This window comes from Perca flavescens, chromosome 18 (assembly GCF_004354835.1).
Source record: "Perca flavescens isolate YP-PL-M2 chromosome 18, PFLA_1.0, whole genome shotgun sequence".
Taxonomy (NCBI): Eukaryota; Metazoa; Chordata; class Actinopteri; order Perciformes; family Percidae; genus Perca; species Perca flavescens.
Window position 1 is genome coordinate 31,130,133 of NC_041348.1, and position 21,624 is coordinate 31,151,756.

The 21,624-nt window shown below is 41.5% G+C and overlaps 2 protein-coding genes across 3 annotated transcripts in view; both read left to right on the forward strand.

Moving 5' to 3' along the window:
- Nucleotides 1-2,990: 2,990 nt before the first annotated feature.
- gje1a (gap junction protein epsilon 1a) lies at nucleotides 2,991-7,147 on the forward strand. Its single transcript, XM_028606058.1, has 4 exons — nucleotides 2,991-3,029; nucleotides 3,702-3,884; nucleotides 5,004-5,201; nucleotides 6,603-7,147. The coding sequence occupies exons 1-4, from the start codon at nucleotides 2,991-2,993 to the stop codon at nucleotides 6,798-6,800; spliced, it is 618 nt and encodes a 205-aa protein (XP_028461859.1). The 3' UTR covers nucleotides 6,801-7,147.
- A 10,221-nt stretch (nucleotides 7,148-17,368) lies between these two features.
- Nucleotides 17,369-21,624, forward strand: part of vta1 (vesicle (multivesicular body) trafficking 1) — a 91,806-nt gene continuing 87,550 nt past the window's right edge. For both annotated transcript variants that reach the window (XM_028605585.1, XM_028605587.1), the window contains exon 1: nucleotides 17,369-17,560. In XM_028605585.1, the coding sequence (XP_028461386.1) occupies nucleotides 17,470-17,560 (91 nt within the window). In that variant the 5' untranslated portion in view covers nucleotides 17,369-17,469. The remainder of the gene's footprint in view (nucleotides 17,561-21,624) is intronic.

Sequence of the window (21,624 nt, forward strand, 5' to 3'; positions counted from 1 at the left end):
AAAAGAGACTTCAGATACAGTATTAGGGGACCACTAAGGTCTATATAAAAGAGACTTCAGATACAGTATTAGGGGACCACTAAGGCCTATATAAAAGAGACTTCAGATACAGTGTTAGGGACCACTAAGGTCTATATAAAAGAGACTTCAGATACAGTATTAGAGGACCACTAAGGTCTATATAAAAGAGACTTCAGATACAGTATTAGGGGACCACTAAGGCCTATATAAAAGAGACTTCAGATACAGTATTAGGGGACCACTAAGGTCTATATAAAAGAGACTTCAGATACAGTATTAGGGGACCACTAAGGCCTATATAAAAGAGACTTCAGATACAGTATTAGGGGACCCAACAATCTTTTCCTAAATCTAACTGCTGTTCTTGTGTCACTTAAACGTACGTCCCGACCCAGAGCGCCAAAAACTCACCAAGACGTCCAAGAGTCCCGACCAAGCGCATCTAAATATGGTGCTAAAGGAGACTTTTAGCCTCAATAACAAACGCCCAAAGGTCACCTGACCGAGCGTTGCTCTCTGACGTGATGGGAGGGAGAATGTGTTGACAGATCGGACACGTCAGTGATGCTGTTGTTGTGATGTCATCGCCTCTCTCTGAGCCAATGGCTGCGCTTCTTACGCACGGAGAGAGTCTGTCCTCGCGCGCCCGGCGAGCGCACACACGTGGCGAGCCAGCCAGCACACGTTGGCAGCCGAAGTTGTGTGAAGCGAGACAGAGTTAGCCAGGCTCACACCGGAAGCTCTAGGATCAGCCCTTCAAAATAAAAGGACGAGTGTGTGTGTGTGTGTGTAGTTGTTAGTGTGTGTATATGTGTGTGTGTGTGTCTGTATGTGTCTGTGTGTGTGTGTGTGTAGTTGTTAGTATGTGTGTGTGTCTGTGTGCGTGTATATGTGTGTGTGTGTGTGTGTGTGTGTGTGTGTGTGTGTGTGTGTGTGTGTGTGTGTTGCCTGCCCGACAAAAGAGGTGTGCAAAAAAAAGTTTTCTTACGTTAAACATGTTGTTAAAAAAAATTAATCATTGTTTTGCTGATGGCTAAGGAATTGTTTTGGTGACTTTTGAAGGGCTTCATTTCAACAAAAATACGGCAAAAAGAGTACATCAGAAAGAGCAACAAATTTACAAAAAGCCACAAAAAAGTCGGAACAAAAACGAGGAAAAATAGCTACCAAAATGTTTTTAAAAAAGTGACATGGAGTAACAAAAGCACATCAATAAACTCTCCATGTCTGGCTGATGTACACGAATCAATAGATAAAATAACGTGACCATTTCACGAACTGTCGTGAGCTGTGACCTGTGTGAGGCTCTTCTTATCAAGCACAAGAGGGTAAGCTTCGATTCAGAACTCGAACCTCCTATGGCGCCATTTTGATGCTAACAAGCCATCCCCTCCCGTTAGCATCCCATTGACTCCTATTCATTCTGACGTAACTTTGACAGAGAATAACTTTACATCTGAAGCGTTTAAAGACTTTATTTGTCCATTGTTTATTTCTAAAGAAACACGACAATGTGTAAAAGGCTCCATTACCTTGTACCTCACGTTATGGCTCCGTAGCAGAACGTTTTTATAAAAATAGGCTAACGATTGGGTCATAACCACGAGACTTACTGTCACACTGTAGAGGAATTACCGTATAGTACAGGAGAAGCTCACAGGCAGTTTGGACTTCCATTAGCTGTTTAGGTTTAATTACTAATGTTAACTAGCATGTTAGTGATCAATAATTAGCCTGTGTCTGTGTTATCTCCTTACATATACCTACACTCTCCGTCTCTGTGAGATTGGGAATGATTGAGATTTCTCTCGGCACAGCTACCAGAAGACTTCACACTTTCAGACACGTTGCTCACGTCACATCTACGTCTTCAAGCTCAGTTGGAGGCTGCTCAGTAACGCTCAGCCAGCACCGGGAAAGAGACTTCTGATATCCTTCACTGGTCTCCGTCCAGAGACACAGGATCTGGTGCTCCATTTATATATGTCAATGGTCAAGCCCCCTTGTTGTTTTATTTTGAAAAGCTGTGAGCGGAAGTAGCGCGGGTCGATTTCGTCTGGCTTGACTCTGCTCTCTGACCCGCAAGGTCCCGCAACTGGCATGAGTTTGGGATCATCCCGGAGTGGAAAAAGAGGGGGGAATGAACAACACTCCGCCAGGATTACGGTTGGTGTGTGGACTTTATTTCACTTTGTCCAGTTTTGGGCTTTTGGAGTTTTTTGAATTTTCTGGAGGTTTTCTTTTCTGTGTTGCTCGTAGCTCACCGAAGGGGACTTTTGTTTGGTACAACAGCAGCTCCGTCAATGCACTTCCAGAAGTATTTACAGTGCAGGGTGTGTTGTCCTCACTCTTGTTCTTTTACTACTTTTTTATTTTTTTCTCATTTAGCGTCCACGTAGACAAAAATCCAACATTTGTGTCAGAAAGTGGGTGGAAAAAATGTCCACAAATATCCTTATTTATCACATTTGGAATTGGACGATTTATCAGAATGATGATTTTTGTAACTCAGGTAAGACCAGGTGCTTTTCAAAATAAAGCTCAAAGTCTTTCAAATTCAAATTCAAAAAGAAAACATTAAGTTCAGTTGAGCTCCTGGGTGCATTGTAACCTATTTTAGTTGCATATGTTTGCCATCTCTCTCTCTGCATTGTGTGTGACAGGAGGTTGTTTTTTTTCGCTGACATAGTTGTATAGGGATTATAATGCAGGGACAACATGCCCCCCCCCAGCCCATTGTTGGCCCCTCTGTCTCTGTTGTCCTTTTTCTACTGAGCGAGTCAATTGATGGAGGGATAAAAGGCAAAAAAAAAAATATGCATTGACATGGCTTTCAGGGCAGAGAGAGAGAACGAGAGAGACAGAGAGAGAGAGAGACAGGGGTCATTTGGAGATTTTGTGGCCTTGTGTGCCAGCAGCAAACCGGCCATGACGGCCCAGAGCATCCCTGGAATATCCACAGGCCAACCATGTCTTTAAACTACATCAAAAACTTCTATGAAGGATGCGTAAGTAGCTCACAAGGCCCGCTCGTTGGGGCTCCTATTGTTACTTTCATCCACTTAGCTGACAACTTTATAATTTGACAGTTACAGAGCAATTATCCCCCCCCCACGCCCCCTTCGAGGCTTAAAAATCAAAAAGAGATTGATGTGTTTTTTCATTCTCAGCTTTGTAATCCATCTCCGTCTACCTCCGTCTTCATTCAGTCGTGTGACATGTTTTGTGAGCCTAAAAGGCTCTCTGCTTTATTAGGACTGTCATTTGGGCCTTTTTTTTTGTTTTGTTTTTGGGAAACATGACTCAAGTGTTAGTGTCAGAAGTGAGCAGGTAGAGAGAGAGAGAAGATGGGAAATGTTTCCTCTGAATGGGTTTTGTTTTAGCCTTCAGAGCTCAGGGCCTCAGTGCGCCTCTCTGTCGCAGCTGCATTTATCTGGCTAACAAAAGCTATTTTCTCTTTGTCTCTGTTTGTGTGTGTGTGTATGTGTGTGTGTGTGTGTGAGTGATTGCATGTCTTTGTGTCCATGCACATTTGTGTGTCGCTTGTTTGTGCCATGAGAATGTGAATGCTTGTGAATGTTTGTATGTATCATAAATGTTTGTGTCTGTCCCTGCCTGTATGTATGCATGTGTTCTGCATTGTATAATTGTGTGTACATGTGTGTGTGTGTGTGTTCCAGCTCAGGCCTCCTACGGTGATAGGCCAGTTCCACACCTTGTTCTTCGGCTCGGTGCGGATGTTCTTTTTGGGAGTTCTTGGCTTCGCTGTGTACGGAAATGAGGCGCTGCACTTCAGCTGTGACCCCGATCGCCGAGAAATCAACCTGTACTGCTACAACCAGTTCAGACCCATAACACCTCAGGTAGGACTTACGAAACTAAACTTAATGGACCTTTTTCACAGCAGACATTTTGACTTGTCATAGTAGGAAAAGCCCAACTGAAATTTATAACCTTAACAATGGCTCAATTCCATTAAGTGTCCCAATAATCTATTTCAGTGAGTCAGCATGCACAATACCAGGACCTCTCCTAAGTGGAATGCAGCCATCAGTAATGGTTTAATACCAGGGCCACTCCTAAGTGGAATGCAGCCATTAGTAATGGTTTAATACCAGGACCTCTCCTAAGTGGAATGCAGCCATCATTAATGGTTTAATACCAGGACCTCTCCTAAGTGGAATGCAGCCATCATTAATGGTTTAATACCAGGGTCTCTCCTAAGTGGAATGCAACCATCAGTAATGGTTAATACCAGGACCTCTCCTAAGTGGAATGCAGCCATCATTAATGGTTAATACCAGGGTCTCTCATAAGTGGAATGCAACCATCAGTAATGGCTTTGAATACACCTGTGCTGTTCCTACTATGGCATGTCATAGTACTGGTACAATCTTTTCAGTCCCTTCAACATCATATTTTTAGGGGCCAAACGGAATCTGCAGACGCAGAATGTTTTGCAGAATTTTCCCCAGAATTACACATAATACATCTTCACCCCAAGCAGAAGAACTATCTGCTAAATTTCAAAAATTTGGGGGGGCTTCTTTAGGCACAAACAGTGTCGTTTCCAGTCAGACTGAAACATTTGCAATCAGAAAACAGTCGCAGGCTGTGATCAACACAACGTTTTTTCCATATTGGTAGAAAATGCAATGTGGGAGAGGTGAAACATTTCAGCAATCGTTGAACTAGACTGGGTTCCTGCCAGCCTCGGTCACCAAAGACACAACCCGCATCATCTGGATGGCCAATTTAAAAACCAATATGTCAAGTGATGAATAATGAATGTACAAATATTCTTTTTCCTTACATATTCTTGCTTCGCCTCTCCCTGCTCGACCTCCAATCCCATGACCTGTTACCTTAACCATTATCACCCATATCCATCATACATTTCAGGATACCTCCATTCTATATCCCATCGTCTTCTTCCATTGGCCTTTCTCACTCCTTCGTTCCCTTCTTTCTGCCCTTTTCAGGTCTTTTGGGCGTTACAACTGGTAACAGTGCTAGTTCCTGGGGCGGTCTTCCACCTCTACGCAGCCTGTAAGAACATTGACCAGGAAGAGATCCTCGAACGACCCATCTACACCGTATTCTACATAATTTCTGTTCTGCTTCGCATCATTCTGGAAGTCATCGCCTTTTGGCTACAAAGCCACCTCTTTGGCTTCCAGGTCTGTAAACTTTAAACTTAATTAATTCAATACCTTCCAGTGCCTGTCTATGTCACAGTTATGTAGCCATCCATTTTCAAGTTGCCACTCATGTTCATGTGACCTGACACGGCAGATTTCTTGTTACACAGCACCATCTCAGAAGCTGTCATTCGAAACGGTTTGGGAAAGGGAAGGCACTTTCAAAAAATACCTGGCAGTTGATTGGATGAACCATATGTCTATCATGTCCATCATTGTTGTTTGGTACAAACAGCTGCCGCCGTCACACACACCTAAACCACGGCCGTAGCTGCCAGTAGCTCCTCACTGGACGCTGATTGTTTTTTTTATTAGCTGGTAGTTTAGACACAAACTCATTACTTGCAGCCTGACAAAATACATTTCCGCGTGATCTAATGATCTCACAAGAATCCAGCTGCAGTGCAGGGCGAATGGTCATGGTGAAAAAACAGCATGCAGAGCCCTCCCTACAACCTTTTGGAAGTTCCTTCTGGCACCAAAGCTCTCCCAGGCCAGGCAGGCGATGTAAAACTTCCAGCATGTCCCAAGTTGCCAAAGGTCCCTTTTGCAAATTCTCCATACCTGGGACTCCTTTAAAGAAATGAGACAAGGGGACACCCTTAATAGGTGCCCATATCACATCTCTTCATGCAATGGAGCAACAGCTCAATAGTAATCAAGATCTTCAAAATATTGAACTTTGTAAGGCAAGCCAGATTTTGGGCAATGTTTCTGGACGGTGTCGTTGTCAAGATAGCCTGGTTCCATGCCAAAGGTTGTGGAACCAGGCCACACCAGGACAGCGTCAATGTCTTGCTGTTTGTTGTTGTTACCCGTAGCGAAGGGATTTTAAGAACGCCAACACACAGAGAGCAGAAAGTGAGGGGCAAAGCCTAAAGGCTGGATGTCAGGCTTTATCTTGGAAATGTTTTTGCATTGATCCAGATTAACAATATACAAGAAGCTTCAAACACATGTTGATCAAACAATGCTGTTTGTAGGTTCCACCATGAATCCATGCATACACCCTGCCTGGTATCAATGATACCAGCGAATGGTAGTGTAAAAACGGCCAGGATCTTTAACATGGTTATTCTGCCAGCAGGATGGTGTCCCAGTTTACAAGAGTGTTTAGCATTTCAAGATGGTTCCTGGAACATGACAGCAACAACATTACCCTGCACAATACCCAATATTACCACACAAAAGACTGGAGTTGGTGGTCTTTCCCAGTACATGCTAGGTAAAGTTAGCAAGTACTTGGTGAGATCCAACTAATAATACTGAGAATCCCTGCAAATGTGCACAGTGTCATCTACATAACAAGACATATAATGATTGGAAGTTTAGACAATTGTGAAAGTATTACCACCTCATGTTTCTCTTTTTGTCCCCCAGGTCCACCCTCTGTACAAGTGTGATGCCAGTGCTTTGGAAAAGGCCTTTAATGTGACAAAGTGCATGGTGCCCGAACACTTTGAAAAAACCATCTTCCTGAGTGCCATGTACACCTTCACCGTGATCACCATACTCCTCTGTGTTGCTGAGATTTTTGAGATACTCTGCCGACGGCTTGGTTATCTTAGCAACCAATGACACATACAAGCAAGCACGCATAAACGACTAAGGGTAAAAATACATGACACTAATTCTGCCAGTTTTTAATCGGGCTCTTGGTTAGCTACTGCTGGACTTTTATAAAACAAAACAGGAAGCTGACATAAGAGCAAAACCTCACCTGTGGTCCATCGTGAGTGAGTTGCACCAAGAAATTTAAGAATGTGCGACAATGTCAGACCTGGCAAGTCTGAAATAGTCTCTGGGTGTTTTTTGCCCTTAACTATAGAGTGATCATCCCTAGTGGTATTTTAGATATCAGTGGGTTTGTACTGGCTGTGCCAAGGTCTGCGCCTCTGACTCTGAAATGTTGGGGGATGGGTTAGAAGTTTTCTTTTTACCACAAGAGAGATTGAAAGACAGGCATCATCTTCAGGGTGCTGCTAAAACCTGTAGCTATTGTTGAATTAGAGCACAAGGAAAGCCCGGTTAGTAAGAAACCTGGCCCAAAACAACTTGAGGTTCGCCCAAACCCTGTTCTTGGAGCTGTACTTCATATCTGATCCTTCTACACATCCTGGAAGCATTACCCTGGGCTAATTATGGCCTGGTTTACACTAAATGCAACAAGGCTCATTAAACAACTAGATGTATCTTCACTTGGACACTTACGGAGTGCCAACAATGAACCTAAACAGCTCTATTTCATTAGATTTCTAAAGTTGCAGAACGCTTTTGTTAAAAGGCATTAAGATTTCATGTAATGTAACAACACAAAACAATGCAAATCAGTCACATAATTCTGCATTAAAGTGCAGATAAACACTATAGTCTAGCTTGTCTTCCAGGTGCTGATCAAATATGACAGGCAGATTATCACTCATGTCATTCTAAAGAAACTGTGGTCCAGTACCCATGTGTGAGTGAATTTCAGGTGCCATTGCTCCTGACACTTCCATGTGCCAGAGTTATCACTTCCAGCGTCTGTGTCTGGCGTTGCTTCCAGCCCGTTCTGACCTTTACTTCCATTGACATGAACACCACAACTTTGTTGTGGTCTTTTGATGGAGTTGTCTGCCTTTTCAAATATCTGTTTCAGCATGGTGGGTCTTAAACAACCTTCAACGTGACTTGTAGAATAGAGAAAGGCTGTCTCAAAACATCAATCTCATGCGCCAGAAAGTTTTTACAAAATGGCTTAGATTACTTCCATGAGATTTAAAGGCATCTTCGAAAAACGATGCATCAAGAAAATGGTTGAAATGTTGTGTTTTACTCTTTGAGGGTAAAGATCTCCCCAAAGAATGTAAAAATCAAAAAAAAAACAAATAATCAAACACTTCCTGGCTGACATTTTGAAACTTTAAAGAAATATATAGTCTGAATGATTAGTGACAAAAGTATTATTTGAATTTGGATATACAAATGTGGGTTGTAGTGTAGTTCTTAACAGACATGGACAAAATCTACAAAGGAATTTAAAGTTTTTGGAGTTCAGGCCCTATAGGTCTCATATATAATACAATAAGGCTGAAAGCAAAAACTTAAAGGTGCTGCAGGTAGGATTGTGAAGATCCAGGACATAGCCAAAGAATTTGACAACTTCTCAGTCCCTCCCCCCTTTCTGCTAAAGCCCAAACGGTCACCTAAGCCCCTGCCCCCACAAGGGAGAATTAATGTGTGTGCATGAGCAGTGATTGGCATGCAATTAGACACCCCCCCCCCCCCGGCCCTGATTGGTGCATCTGAACAGGGAGCAGTGGATTTTTGCAAATCGCACTACAGGCTGTAGGTGGTGCCAGATAATTACCAGCTTTCATATAGTTCTACTGGAACATAGGGTTAGTTTCAGCAAATATGACAGAAAGTTAGTTTTATAAGTCTTACCTACTGCATCTTTAGGTGCTAATTCAGTCCTGATATATTTGAAACAATGGTTTTATCCATGTCTGATTCTCAACCATCTCCTCATCAAGGGTGTCTTCTACCCCGCACTCTCTTTATATCACCTTTTCCTAGCTTGTAGTATTACACATAACTTTTTGTAACGTTGCCTTCAATGTCACTGTCTATGTATTTTGAAAAAGATTACCTCTCGTGTTTTGTAATGTTTTTTTTTTTTTTAATCAGACATCCATCCATCTTTTGTTATGAAGTTTTCAGCAATCTGTTTATCATCTCAGGTACAAAATTGCATTACCAGACAAAAGTGGATCAAACCCTCATTTCAAATCCTTTTAAAAACCCTAAATAAGTTTTTCCGGCACTGAGGGACCACTCCAATTGATCCCAACCTACAGTACCGAAGGCCTGGTTGGTCTGTTAGACTTTAAGAGGATTTGAAACAGGTATGTGACTCCTGTGGTTTGGGTTCGTCTGCATTCTGGTATCTGTTAGTGAAGGATGGTTTTAAATTTTGCCTCTAAAAGCAACAACATTCTCACTCCCAACTCGTCAACATACTGACGCTTGGTCAGGACCTACTTTTTAAAGCTCTTGGTATCCCTTTGGCGTAATCATTCAACACGCTTGGTCAGGATCCTTTGGGTCACTTTTTAAAGCTCTTGGTATCCCTTTGGCGTAATTATTCAACATGCTTGGTCAGGATCCTTTGGGTCACTTTTTAAAGCTCTTGGTATGCCTTTGGCATCCTTTTCAAGGCACCTGGTCAGGATCCTTCTGGTCACTTTTTAACACTCTGGGTATCCATTTGGCGTAATCTTTCAACGCGTTTAGTCAGGACCCTTTGGCATTACTTTTCAAGTCACTTGGTCATGACCCCTTGGCATCATTTTTTAACATGCAGGGTAAAACCACTTAGGGTTAGGAAATAATAGTGGGTGGGGTTAAAAATTGTACATTTCAATGACATACAAGACAAGAACTGGGCATGAACTCCGGTCTCCTTGGTGAAAGGCCTGTGTTGTTTGAACCAACCCGCTTGCTTACAGTTTAGAGTTTTGGTCATTAATACTACTCCCTAGCATTGTTACTATTCATACTACGTCATCTTACGATGCCGCAGTGCAGCAGTTGCTCTGCCCGGTGCGTCCAATTTAGACGCTAAAGGGTGCCTTGTGCGTTGGCATTTAGGTCAGTATTTGACAAGTTGAGAGTGAGAACGGCTTGCTTAAAGTTCTGTCACCAAGACGTAGGCCTTGTTTACATTAAATACAAATGAAGAAAAAAAAGGATAACGCATGGCATGTGCATGGGTTTGATCAAATCTGGAGCCAAGTCTAGAAGAGTCGCACATTTAAATAATTTAATCCCCATTCAAGTTAGCGGAGCGCTAGATTATATCCGGTGCTGCTGGAAATTCTGCCAGATGTCCGTTACCTTCTGCTTTCTTTGTGTTGAAATAAACTCCGCTGGATTTCTGAGGACTAGGTTAATTGCTTCTCATATCTCTGCAGGGTAAAACCAGACAGCTTAAACAAGTTTTGAGCGTATACGTTCCACCAGAACAAGTTCCTTCCCGAGGATATTTTGCAGTGGCACCGTGGCTCCGTTGGCTGTTTAGTGTTGCTTAAGACGATTGTGATTGGTTTAAAGAAATGCCAATAAACCAGAGCACGTTTTTCTCCCATCGAGGAATGTTGTGTGGACTAGCCAGACCCTCCTCTGCAGCAATGTGGAGGAAGATCTGGCAATGCAAGACTTGCAGAGTGCTAAACTGGAAGTAGCCGGCAGAAGTCTATTTGGCGCCTGCTCTATAGGACGCACAGCTAGCTAGCAGTTTAGCAGCAAGCTTGCCAGCTACCAACTAGTCCTACAAATAGCCACTATGCCACCAAACTGCATGGATTAACTAGCTGTGCCACTTTTTGGTGTGGCCAGGCCATTACGCTACTACTAGTAACATTGCTGATCTTGACAAAATAGGCCAAGAGTTTTAAAATACATACTTAAAGGACAATTCTGGTGCAAAATGAACCTAGGGGTTAATAACATACGTGTACCGAGTCAACCGTTCTCTGGGATATGTTTTCATTCTAATCAAATGTGTCTCTAGCTTGAAACAAGCTAGCACGGACCGCTGATTAGCTTATAACGCTAGTCTTCGGGGCACTGGTAGAGTAAAAATAAATTGCTATTTTATACCACTTACAAGGCTCAAAATAGCAACACACTTCCACGGTAGCATAATGAGGGTCCCTACATGTAAACCGAAGCATTGAAAACTGTACATGAACGGTACTGTCTTTATAAACAATCTTTTTTTTTTTGTACACTTACAAAGTTCTCAATGCTTCAGTTTACATGTAGGGACCTTCATTATGCTACCGTGGAAGTGTGGTGCTATATTGAGCTTTGTTAGTGGTGTAGAAATAGTGATTTACCCTCTGCCCTGAAGACTAGCGTTATAAGCTAATCAGCGGTTTGCGCTAGCTTGTTTCAAGCTAGGGACACATTCGATTAGCATGAAAACACGTCCCAGAGAACAGTCGACTCGGTACACATATGTTATTAACCCCCTAGGTTCATTTTGCGCCGAAATTGTCCTTTAAACAGACATCAGGTATGGTTCAGGTAATATTTTGTGGCTTATAATAACAGTGATTAGGCTTAAACATACAGGCTACTCTTGGTAAAGAACTTGAACATGAAGCTCTTTTTAAGTGTCTTAGAATTTGATTCATAGTTATTAACTTGGAAAGCAAATGGTGTATTTTGACAATATAATATGATTCTGGTGAATAACTTTTGACAATGGATTTTTTTTTTTTGGGTCTCATGTAGAACTTTTAAGATACACCCTGATATAGCGCCACCACATCCCAAACTGTTCTTTGATGAACTGAACTGAAAACTGAGTTGTAAAACATCACCGTTGCTCTGGGAGGTACTTTGGGATTTGGTGTACTATTGAGAATTATTTACAAAATCGGGGAGTTCATCTTTAATACGTCTTGTTGCTTCTTTTGACCACTAATATCAGAGTCATTTGTGGAGATTCATCAACTATGGCGCATCATACTACACTGAAAATTCATCATTCATTTTTAAATCTTTGATTTTAACTAATGTTGTTACAGGTTAGTTGTGAAAATTGACTTATTTCTTATTTCATCAACTGTTGTCTGTCTCTGTATTGAGCTGATTTTTCACCTCACAGTTATGTTAAAGAAAAAGAGGCACACTTTATGACCAACGCATACATATTGAAACAAAACTTTGTGTTTGTCTGAGTGCTACTGTTCAGGTGACCAGTTATTCTCCTACTTGTTTTGTCTTGAGATGATTGATTAAAAAAATGTCCTAAAATTGTCTTTGCTTCATTTTTGATTGAGACATTGGGCCCTATCTTGCACCCGGCGCAGCGCAAAGCGTGACACAAGTGTCTTTGCCCACGTCGTTTAAATAACAAATGCACCTGCGGTGGCTGTGGCTCAGTGGTAGATCGGTTGCCTGACAATCGGAAGGTTGGTGGTTCGATCCTTGGCCCTGCAGTCCCATGTCGAAGTGTCCTTGGGCAAGACACTGAACCCCGAGTTGCAGTCTTACAGGGAGGTGTGTTCAGGTGCATTCTGGGCGTGCTGTTCTTACAGGGAGGTGTGTTCAGGGGCATTCTGGGCGTGCTGGTCTTACCATAGACAGTATATAAACTGGACCAGCAGATCCCGTGTCTCTGGACAGAGATTGTGGTGCTGGCTGAGCGTTACTGAGCAGCCTCCAACTGAGCATGAAGACGTAGCTGTGACGTGAGCAACCTGTCTGAAAGTGTGAAGTCTTCCCAATCTAACAGAGAGTGTAGGTATATGTAAGGAGATAACATAGACACAGGCTAATTATTGATCACTAACATGCTAGTTAACATTTGTAATTAAACCTAAAGAGCTAATGGAAGTCCAAACTGCCTGTGAGCTTCTCCTGTACTATACGGTAATTCCTCTACTGTGTGACAGTAAGTCTCGTGGTTATGACCCAATCGTTAGCCTATTTTTATAAAAGCGTCTGCTACGGAGCCATAACGTGAGGTACAAGGTAATGGAGCCTTTTATACATTGTCGTGTTTCTTTAGAAATAAACGACAAATAGAGATGTAAAGTTATTGTAAAGTAAAGTTATTCTCTGTCAAAGTGACGTCAGAATGAATGGGAGTCAATGGGATGCTAACGGGAGGTGATCGTTTGGTAGCATCAAAATGGCGCCATAGGAGGTTCAAGTTCTGAAGCGAAGCTTACCCCCCCTTGGGTCTTACAGGCAGGTGCATTCTGGGAGCATTGCTATCTTCAGGCAGGAGAAGTGATCACACCCATTTACTTAATTAGAAGTATTTACTATAAAAAAAGGTTTTACCATAGGCGTAACAACCCCCCTATAATAATCAAAACTCAAAGTCTTAGTTCATTTTTAAGGTTTTAATTGCTTTTGACGACATTTTTGCCACTTTTTTCAACGTTTTTGTTGCTTTTTTTGAATTTTTTGTTGCCTTTTTAAAGTTTTTTTTAAAACAATTTCAACGTTCTTGTCGCCTTTTTCAAGGATTTTTTTTTCGACATTTTGTCGATGCCAATTTGACGTTTTTGTGTCTTTTTTGTTGCTTTTCTAAATACATCCAGACATGTCCCGGGACCTCCCTAGATAGTTGGAGATCTATTGGTTTTGGTCTGTTGTCTACTGGGAAATTGTGATGGTTCTCTTTACCCATTTTATAGACAATCAATCGGAAAATATGTTGATAATTTTCCAACAAAAACATTAGCAGTAAGACTAAGTTTTGAGTTATTGGACTAATTACTAAGTGGTGTAAACACTCCCTCATTCATACAGTAGCAGATGAGATAAATGGAGAGAGACAGATTGATTCTTTGGGGAAGCATGAGAGAGAAAGTCAGTGGATACTGCTGCTCAGCAGTGAACACAGCCCAACAGTGTTTAAACTGACAGGTCTCATAAATCAAATTACATTGATTTATGTAGTGCTGTATACAAAACCAAATGGATAGAGCCAGGTAGAAGGCAGAGAAAGAACACAAAGTCAGAGTAGGTGACAGGAAGGAGGCACACTTCCAAGACGGGAACAAATAAAGCCTACCGTACACTAGAAGACTTTAAACAGACTTTGAAAAGACTACAGTCTGACACTATCTCGCATCTAACGTTAAAGGAACACGCCGAATTATTGGGACTTTAGCCGACCCTCGGCAGAAAAGCCAGTCGGGCTGATCAGTGTCCCCGAGTTCGTCAAAATCACATCGCTCCTGTTCTCTATACCCTACATTGGCTCCCTGTGCGTTTTAAAATTGATTTCAAGATTTTATTGTTTGTTTTTAAGGCCTTAAACGGCCTGGCCCCGGAGTATTTGTCCGATATCTTAACACTGCGTGAGCACAACCGGTCCTTGCGGTCCTCAAATCAGCTGGTTTTAGAAGTCCAAAGGTCAAAGTATAAACGGTGGGGTGATCGGGCTTTTGCAGTTGCTGCCCCGAGACTCTGGAACAAGTTACCCCCTGAAATTCGGACGACTACAGATGTAGCACTAGTGATGGTCAAATGAAGCTTCGCGAACCAATGTCTTTACTTTCTGAGCTCACTAAATTGGTGCTCTCTGTTTAAAGAAAAAGGTTAAATGAATGGCAATTCAATGGGTTTTCAAACCCTTTGTTGAACATACAGCACCATCTAGTGAGCTCAGAAAGTAAAGACACTGGTTTGCGAAGCTTCATTTGACCATCACTATGTAGCACTTTTTAGGTCTAGACTTAAAACATATCTGTTTAGAAAGGCTTTTAATACATAGCAGTGGTGTGACTGTTTCCCTCTCCTATTTTCTATGTAACCTTTTCTGATTTTATTGTTTCTATATGTCATTCTTTTTATTGTATGATATGTTATGTGATGTGTGTTTTAGTCTTGGTTTCTGATGTGAAGCACTTTGGATACCTGTTGGTTACTGTAAAGTGCTATATAAATAAAATGTTGAATGTTGAAAAAGAATTCATGAAGCCCCTGTGGTGTAACCAAGCTAGATAGCTACCGCTAGCGTTAGCTGGTAACCTTTAGGAAAGTCTGCAGATGTTTTGTTCTGCCGTGCATGCAGATGAATGTCTCCAGTACCCTGTTTATGCGCCAGTAAAACTCCCGTTGGATGACTTGCTTCTAAAGGTTGAAAATTGGTGACGTTACCTCTTTAGCTTTTAGTTTATGGCGTTTTTCCACCACACGGTACCTACCTGCTCGACTCAGCTCGACTCTCCTCACATTTTTTGGGTTTCCATGATGATAAAAAGTCCCAGGTACCTGCTAACGGATACTTTATTTAGTACCACCTCGGTCGAGGTTCCCAGCGAGCTGAGGCGATACCAAAAGGTGATGTGAAAACTTGCAGACTCCTGATTGGTCGGAGAGAATCGTCATGAATCACTGCGTCATCATTGCTAGTTACAGACGGGGGGTCCTGAATGCAATATTACGAATCCCACTATGGCCACGCCAAGACCCGGCCTTCAATAGCATTTATTGGCGAGGCGTCCATGAGAATGCAAGGTAACGTAGCCCCATTTGTTCAGATCCTATCCCCTGACCAATCAGCTATCCTAACCTTAACCACTCAAGCTCAAATGCCTAACCCCAACCAATCGAGCTGCTTCATAGGGCGGGTCTTGGCGCGGCCATAGTGGGATTGGTAATTTTGCGTCCTGAACAAATAGTTTAGCCAGCGGTGTTTTATATGCTGCCTCCAGCTTCTTTTGAAACTAAATGTATCTTCTGGCAACATGCCGAGAATCACAAACACTTTCCACGTTGTATGTGTGTGTGTGTGTGTGTGTGTGTGTGTGTGTGTGTGTGTTGCGTTAGGTTGCAGCAGTTTCCAGCCACGCTCGCTTCACGCATGAGGCGGTACTAAATCTGCAATGGAAAAAGGAGGAACAGGCACCGTGGTCAAGCCGAGCCGAGCCGAGCCGAGCCGAGCCGAGCCGAGCTGAGTCGACCAGGTACCATGTAGTGGAAAAACGTCATTAGTGCAGCTCCACAAAACCATATCCATATTCAAATATGAAATACCAAGATGGCGATGGCCAAAATGGAAACTCCTGGCTTCCAAACGGCAATCCACAAACACACATCCATTATTTAATTTTTTTTTTTACAGTCTTTAGGGAGCCTAAAGGTGCAAACATAAATCACCAATGAAGATGAAGTGGTTGGGCTCGGAGCAGAGATTTCGTCTCTCCATCAGTTAATGCAGTGTTTCTCAAATGGGGGTCCGTGTACCCCTGGTGGTACTTTGGAGGACTGCAGGGGGTATGTAAGATTTTTAAAAAACACTGTTCAAAGGGGGAATATTATTGAAAAAAGCTTGAGAACCATTGGGCTAATGGATTCTCCCAAACTTCAGACCCTAACCCTTTAATCACAACTGCTTTCCAAACTTCGTGGGACTTTTGTTTCCAAGTTATGTTTCACCAGAAACTTGGCAACGTGAATCTAAACGAACTGCATGCAAAACAGTTTTCAATTCTGGTTTGGACCAAAGAAAACCCTTCCACCCAGCAGACGCCTCACTACACTGTACATAAAGGGGTTGTAGTCTCTCCTTTGTTTTGCGTCTCTCAGACACAAGCCAACAGATTAAATCGCTCCGTTTCACTGCGGGCTGTAAACTCTCTTAACTGTCACAGATGAACTCATGTGCTCCAAGCCCACCCACTTTCTGGGAATACCGTTTACAGTATGTCTTTGTGGTGTTTATCGTGAATATGGTTTAGGCTTGAATGCCCGACTGCGAACTCAGTTCAAGGGATCGTGGTTTCAACTTGACCACAAACCTGAATTTCCTGAGAGGAACTTTTGAATGGGTCTAATCCTGAGTGAGTCCACTTCTGTCGGACTCCTATAGGCTGCATCTCATGTCTGTCATTTGATAGCTCCTCGACTCCTCGGTCCTTGGCTGAACAGGTTTTCTTTCGACGAAATTGTCAAAAAAAGTAACATGGATAAAATTGAACGCTCTTCACAAGTAAAATGAATGATCAAGTCACTGCTTTGATTGAATTTGGGTGTTTTTATTCAATTTTATAGCATTTGAAAAATACATTTATATCAGAAGGTTGAATAAAAGTCACAAAAATGTCAGAAAAAGCTTCAAAAAAAAGAAATAAAAGCATGGGAAAAAAAACGTTGGTAACAGCAACGAAAAAAGTTGCATGGTGGACGGGAATACAACACAAGGGTTAAATATATTGTTACCCTCAACGTTTGTGGTGCTTTTTCGACATTTTGGTCACTTTTTTGTCATTTCTAAAAAGGTTTTTGAAACTTAGTTAGTTTTAATACTCCAAATTGTTGTTTTTTTTAAAGTCTGTTTTCTTTTAAACCTGATGATTTTATGACTTGAGTTTGCTGCCTTGTGACGCAGTTTATTACATTACAACATTATTAATAACTTGATAGGCTAAATAACTTGTAAAATTAGCCTATAAAATGCTCAATATCGTCCATACTTTTGAGTAATCACAAAAGTCACAATAACATGATGTAATATCAACAATATATCCAGTCTAAACTCCCAACATGTTTTACTGGATTCCCCAGTTATACAGTTGGTTACGTCATCTGTCCCGCGGAGGCGGCCGCTCCTATTGGACAAACACGCGGAAGTGAAGAGAACACTCGCTGCTAACAACAACAACCAAGGGAGCCCGTTGTACACTCAAGTCATTGATGCGTTTCTGTCTCCTGGAGGAGTTTTTAAACAGACATGGCTCTACCGCCTCAGCTCAAAGCCATCCAGCACCACCTGCGGACCGCACAGGAACACGAGAAACGGGACCCGGTCGTCGCGTACTACTGTGAGTTTTGTTTGCTGGCTAATGTTAGCCGTAGCTACTGTTAGCATCCCAGCGTTGTTTACCTGAGCCGACAGATGACGATTGTGGCCAGAAGGGATACAGCTACGGTCTGTCTCGCAAAATCTAGGCTAATATAATAATATATTTTTAATATTTTCACACTGGAAACGCGCGTTCGTTACTCTGGAGGTTTTAAATCCAAACCACGATTTTTCCCCCTCTAAATTTAAATTATTTTTGGTATCTAAACGTAACTGACGTCGCAGTTCGTTAGCTGTATCCCTTCTAGCCTCAACCACAGATGACTGTGTGTTAGCCTAGCGTTTATTTAAACTGTGACTTTACACATGAAATGGGTACAAACTGTTGGGTATTATTAACGAGCCACTGAGCTGCGAGTTTAAATTAATCTGGATTCTAACGGTTAGCCTGGCAGTGCTAGCTTTGGCAGTTTAAACTTCTAAAACGTTAGCATGGCAGTGCTAGCTTTGACAGTTTAAACTTCTAAAACGTTAGCATGGCAGTGCTAGCTTTGGCAGTTTAAACTTCTAAAACGTTAGCCTGGCAGTGCTAGCTTTAAACCTCTAAAACGTTAGCCTGGCAGTGCTAGCTTTAAACTTCTAAAACGTTAGCATGGCAGTGCTAGCTTTGACAGTTTAAACTTCTAAAACGTTAGCCTGGCAGTGCTAGCTTTGACAGTTTAAACTTTTAAAACGTTAGCCTGGCAGTGCTAGCTTTAAACTTCATTAACGTTAGCCTGGCAGTGCTAGCTTTGGCAGTTTAAACTTCTAAAACATTACCCTGGCAGTGCTAGCTTTGACCGTTTAAACTCCATTAACGTTAGCCTGGCAGTGCTAGCTTTGGCAGTTTAAACTTCTAAAACGTTAGCATGGCAGTGCTAGCTTTGACAGTTTAAACTTCTAAAACGTTAGCATGGCAGTGCTAGCTTTGGCAGTTTAAACTTCTAAAACGTTACGTTCTAAAACGTTAGCCTGGCAGTGCTAGCTTTAAACCTCTAAAACGTTAGCCTGGCAGTGCTAGCTTTAAACTTCTAAAACGTTAGCATGGCAGTGCTAGCTTTGACAGTTTAAACTTCTAAAACGTTAGCCTGGCAGTGCTAGCTTTGACAGTTTAAACTTTTAAAACGTTAGCCTGGCAGTGCTAGCTTTAAACTTCATTAACGTTAGCCTGGCAGTGCTAGCTTTGGCAGTTTAAACTTCTAAAACATTACCCTGGCAGTGCTAGCTTTGACAGTTTAAACTCCATTAACGTTAGCCTGGCAGTGCTAGCTTTGGCAGTTTAAACTTCATTAACGTTAGCCTGGCAGTGCTAGCTTTGGCAGTTTAAACTTCATTAACGTTAGCCTGGCAGTGCTAGCTTTGGCAGTTTAAACTTCTAAAACGTTAGCCTGGCAGTGCTAGCTTTAAACTTCTGAAACGTTAGCCTGGCATAGCTAGCTTTGACAGTTTAAACTTCTAAAACGTTAGCCTGGCAGTGCTAGCTTTGACAGTTTAAACTTTTAAAACGTTAGCCTGGCAGTGCTAGCTTTAAACTTCATTAACGTTAGCCTGGCAGTGCTAGCTTTGGCAGTTTAAACTTCTAAAACATTACCCTGGCAGTGCTAGCTTTGACAGTTTAAACTCCATTAACGTTAGCCTGGCAGTGCTAGCTTTGACAGTTTAAACTTTATTAGGTATGTAACGTTTCTTCATCTTGTGACAAGTGGAATTATTTGAGAATTTCTGTTTTTGTCCCTGTCATTGAGGCACACATGTTCTAGCTATCGGGGACTCATACATTGTACGTTAAGATTTGTGACTGTAGATAACAAATGTAAACTTTGTGGACTTGAAGAAGAAACTATTATACACTTGTTCTGGGAATGTCATAAGAGATGTCACGATACCGATAATCTAACTTAGTAACGTTGGTTGGTCCTTTTATTTATTTAAATATTGCAAAATTTTTCTTGAAATAACATGATTTCATCACACACAAAATGGTTTTATTTCAAGAAAAATGTTGTAATATTACAAGAAAAAGACAGAATATTTAGAACAAAAAGTCAGAATACATATAAAGTACAAAAGTTTGAATATTTTAAGAAAAAAGTCGTAATATTTCAAATTCTGGCTTCGTTAAAGGAGTTAAAATGAGCACAACCTTAAACATCTACAGCAGTCTAATGCAACATAGATGGGTTGGGCAGTCGGCTCAGCTCTAAAGAATGTGCTCCACCTCACACACACACACTCACACACACACACACACCCTGCAACATGACGTCATGAAGTGTCAAAGGAGCAACGAACACAATTACATTGTGACTAATACGTTTGTATGTCTAGTGTTTTCATAGTAGTTGTATACCGTATTTTTCGGACTAAAAGTCACATTTATTTAGTAATTTATTTCACAAAATCCAAGACCGAAAACAGCCTTTTTCATCTGTCAACTACACAATAGCACACAGAACAACAGGCTGAATACGGTAGGTGTCCGGTATGTTAACGTAAAACATTAACAGTTATTCAACTACACAATAGAACACAGAACAACAGGCTGAATACGGTAGGTGTCCGGTATGTTAACGTAACACATTAACAGTTATTCAACTACACAATAGCACACAGAACAACAGGCTGAATACGGTAGGTGTCCGGTATGTTAACGTAAAACATTAACAGTTATTCAACTACACAATAGCACACAGAACAACAGGCTGAATACGGTAGGTGTCCGGTATGTTAACGTAAAACATTAACAGTTATTCAACTATACAATAGCACACAGAACAACAGGCTGAATACGGTAGGTGTCCGGTATGTTAACGTAAAACATTAACAGTTATTCAACTATACAATAGCACACAGAACAACAAGCAGGGCGTGGAGACGTAACTACACCGTTGACAAGCCCCTTCTGGCAGCACGTTGTTCAAGCCCCCACCTGTGGACTCCTTCCTCCAGCTCTGGCCATCTTGCTCTCAGCCCGCGATTAGCCGATTAGCTTTCTTTGTTTTCTTCATTGCAGTAAGAGTCACCTTTTCGCCAGTCTCCCTCACAAGTTTCTCTCTCACTCCAAACGTTCTTTCTGCTGCTCGATTATTGTTTTCGGGCTGCATATTTTACTACCTGCAGTTTATCTGCAGAATAGGATTTTCTTCTCTTTCTCAGTTGTCTTTAGGAGCAGCATTCTAGTTGTCATAAGCCTAGAGTGCCTTCTCGCGGCTGTAGACGGTAATGTTTTCACTATGAAAATCCTTCTGGATTGACAGGTGACATATTAGAAAATCAAATTTTTTTTTTATTACATTTATATTTCTGCATTTATATCAAAACCTTGAGACTTTCAAACATCAAAATGTCATTAATTAATATGTATTTGTGTCTAAATCACATATAAACTTGAAAAAAAAGGGGAAGTTCTCTGCACTTCTGCAGACCACAACAATCCGGTGCAACCAAGGCAGGACACAACAGCATAAATAGCAAATAATTGCCGGTGCAACACAGATGTCTTCTTACTAGGGCTGTCCTCGACTAAAGAAATTCTTAGTCGACTAACACTTATACGATTTTGTCGACTAATCGATTAGTTGATTTAATCGACAGAGTTGTGCGCTTTGAGAGGTGGTTAAGACTAGAAAAGCACAATATAAATGTAGTTAATTAACCATCTGTAAAACTGAGTTTCTCCACAATTAATCCTGCAAAAGCACCACTTTAAATCTTGTGTTTACCATAAATGTGCTCAGAAGTTTCTTGGAAATAAGTAATTAAGCATGAATAAGCATAAAAAATGACTAATGGACTAAAGAAATCTTATTCGACTGAGACCAAAACGACCGATTAGTCGACCAATCGACTAATCGGTGGCAGCCCTACTTCTTACTTGATGATTTTATTTTTGTTATGCACCTTAAGAAATAAAATCATCAAGTAAGAAGACATCTGTGTTGCACCGGCAATTTTTTGCTATTTATGACACATAAACATCTTTTCCTATTATATTTTGTCTGGAAACGCTTCCAACACGCTTGCATGTCACGTGAAAAATAGGCG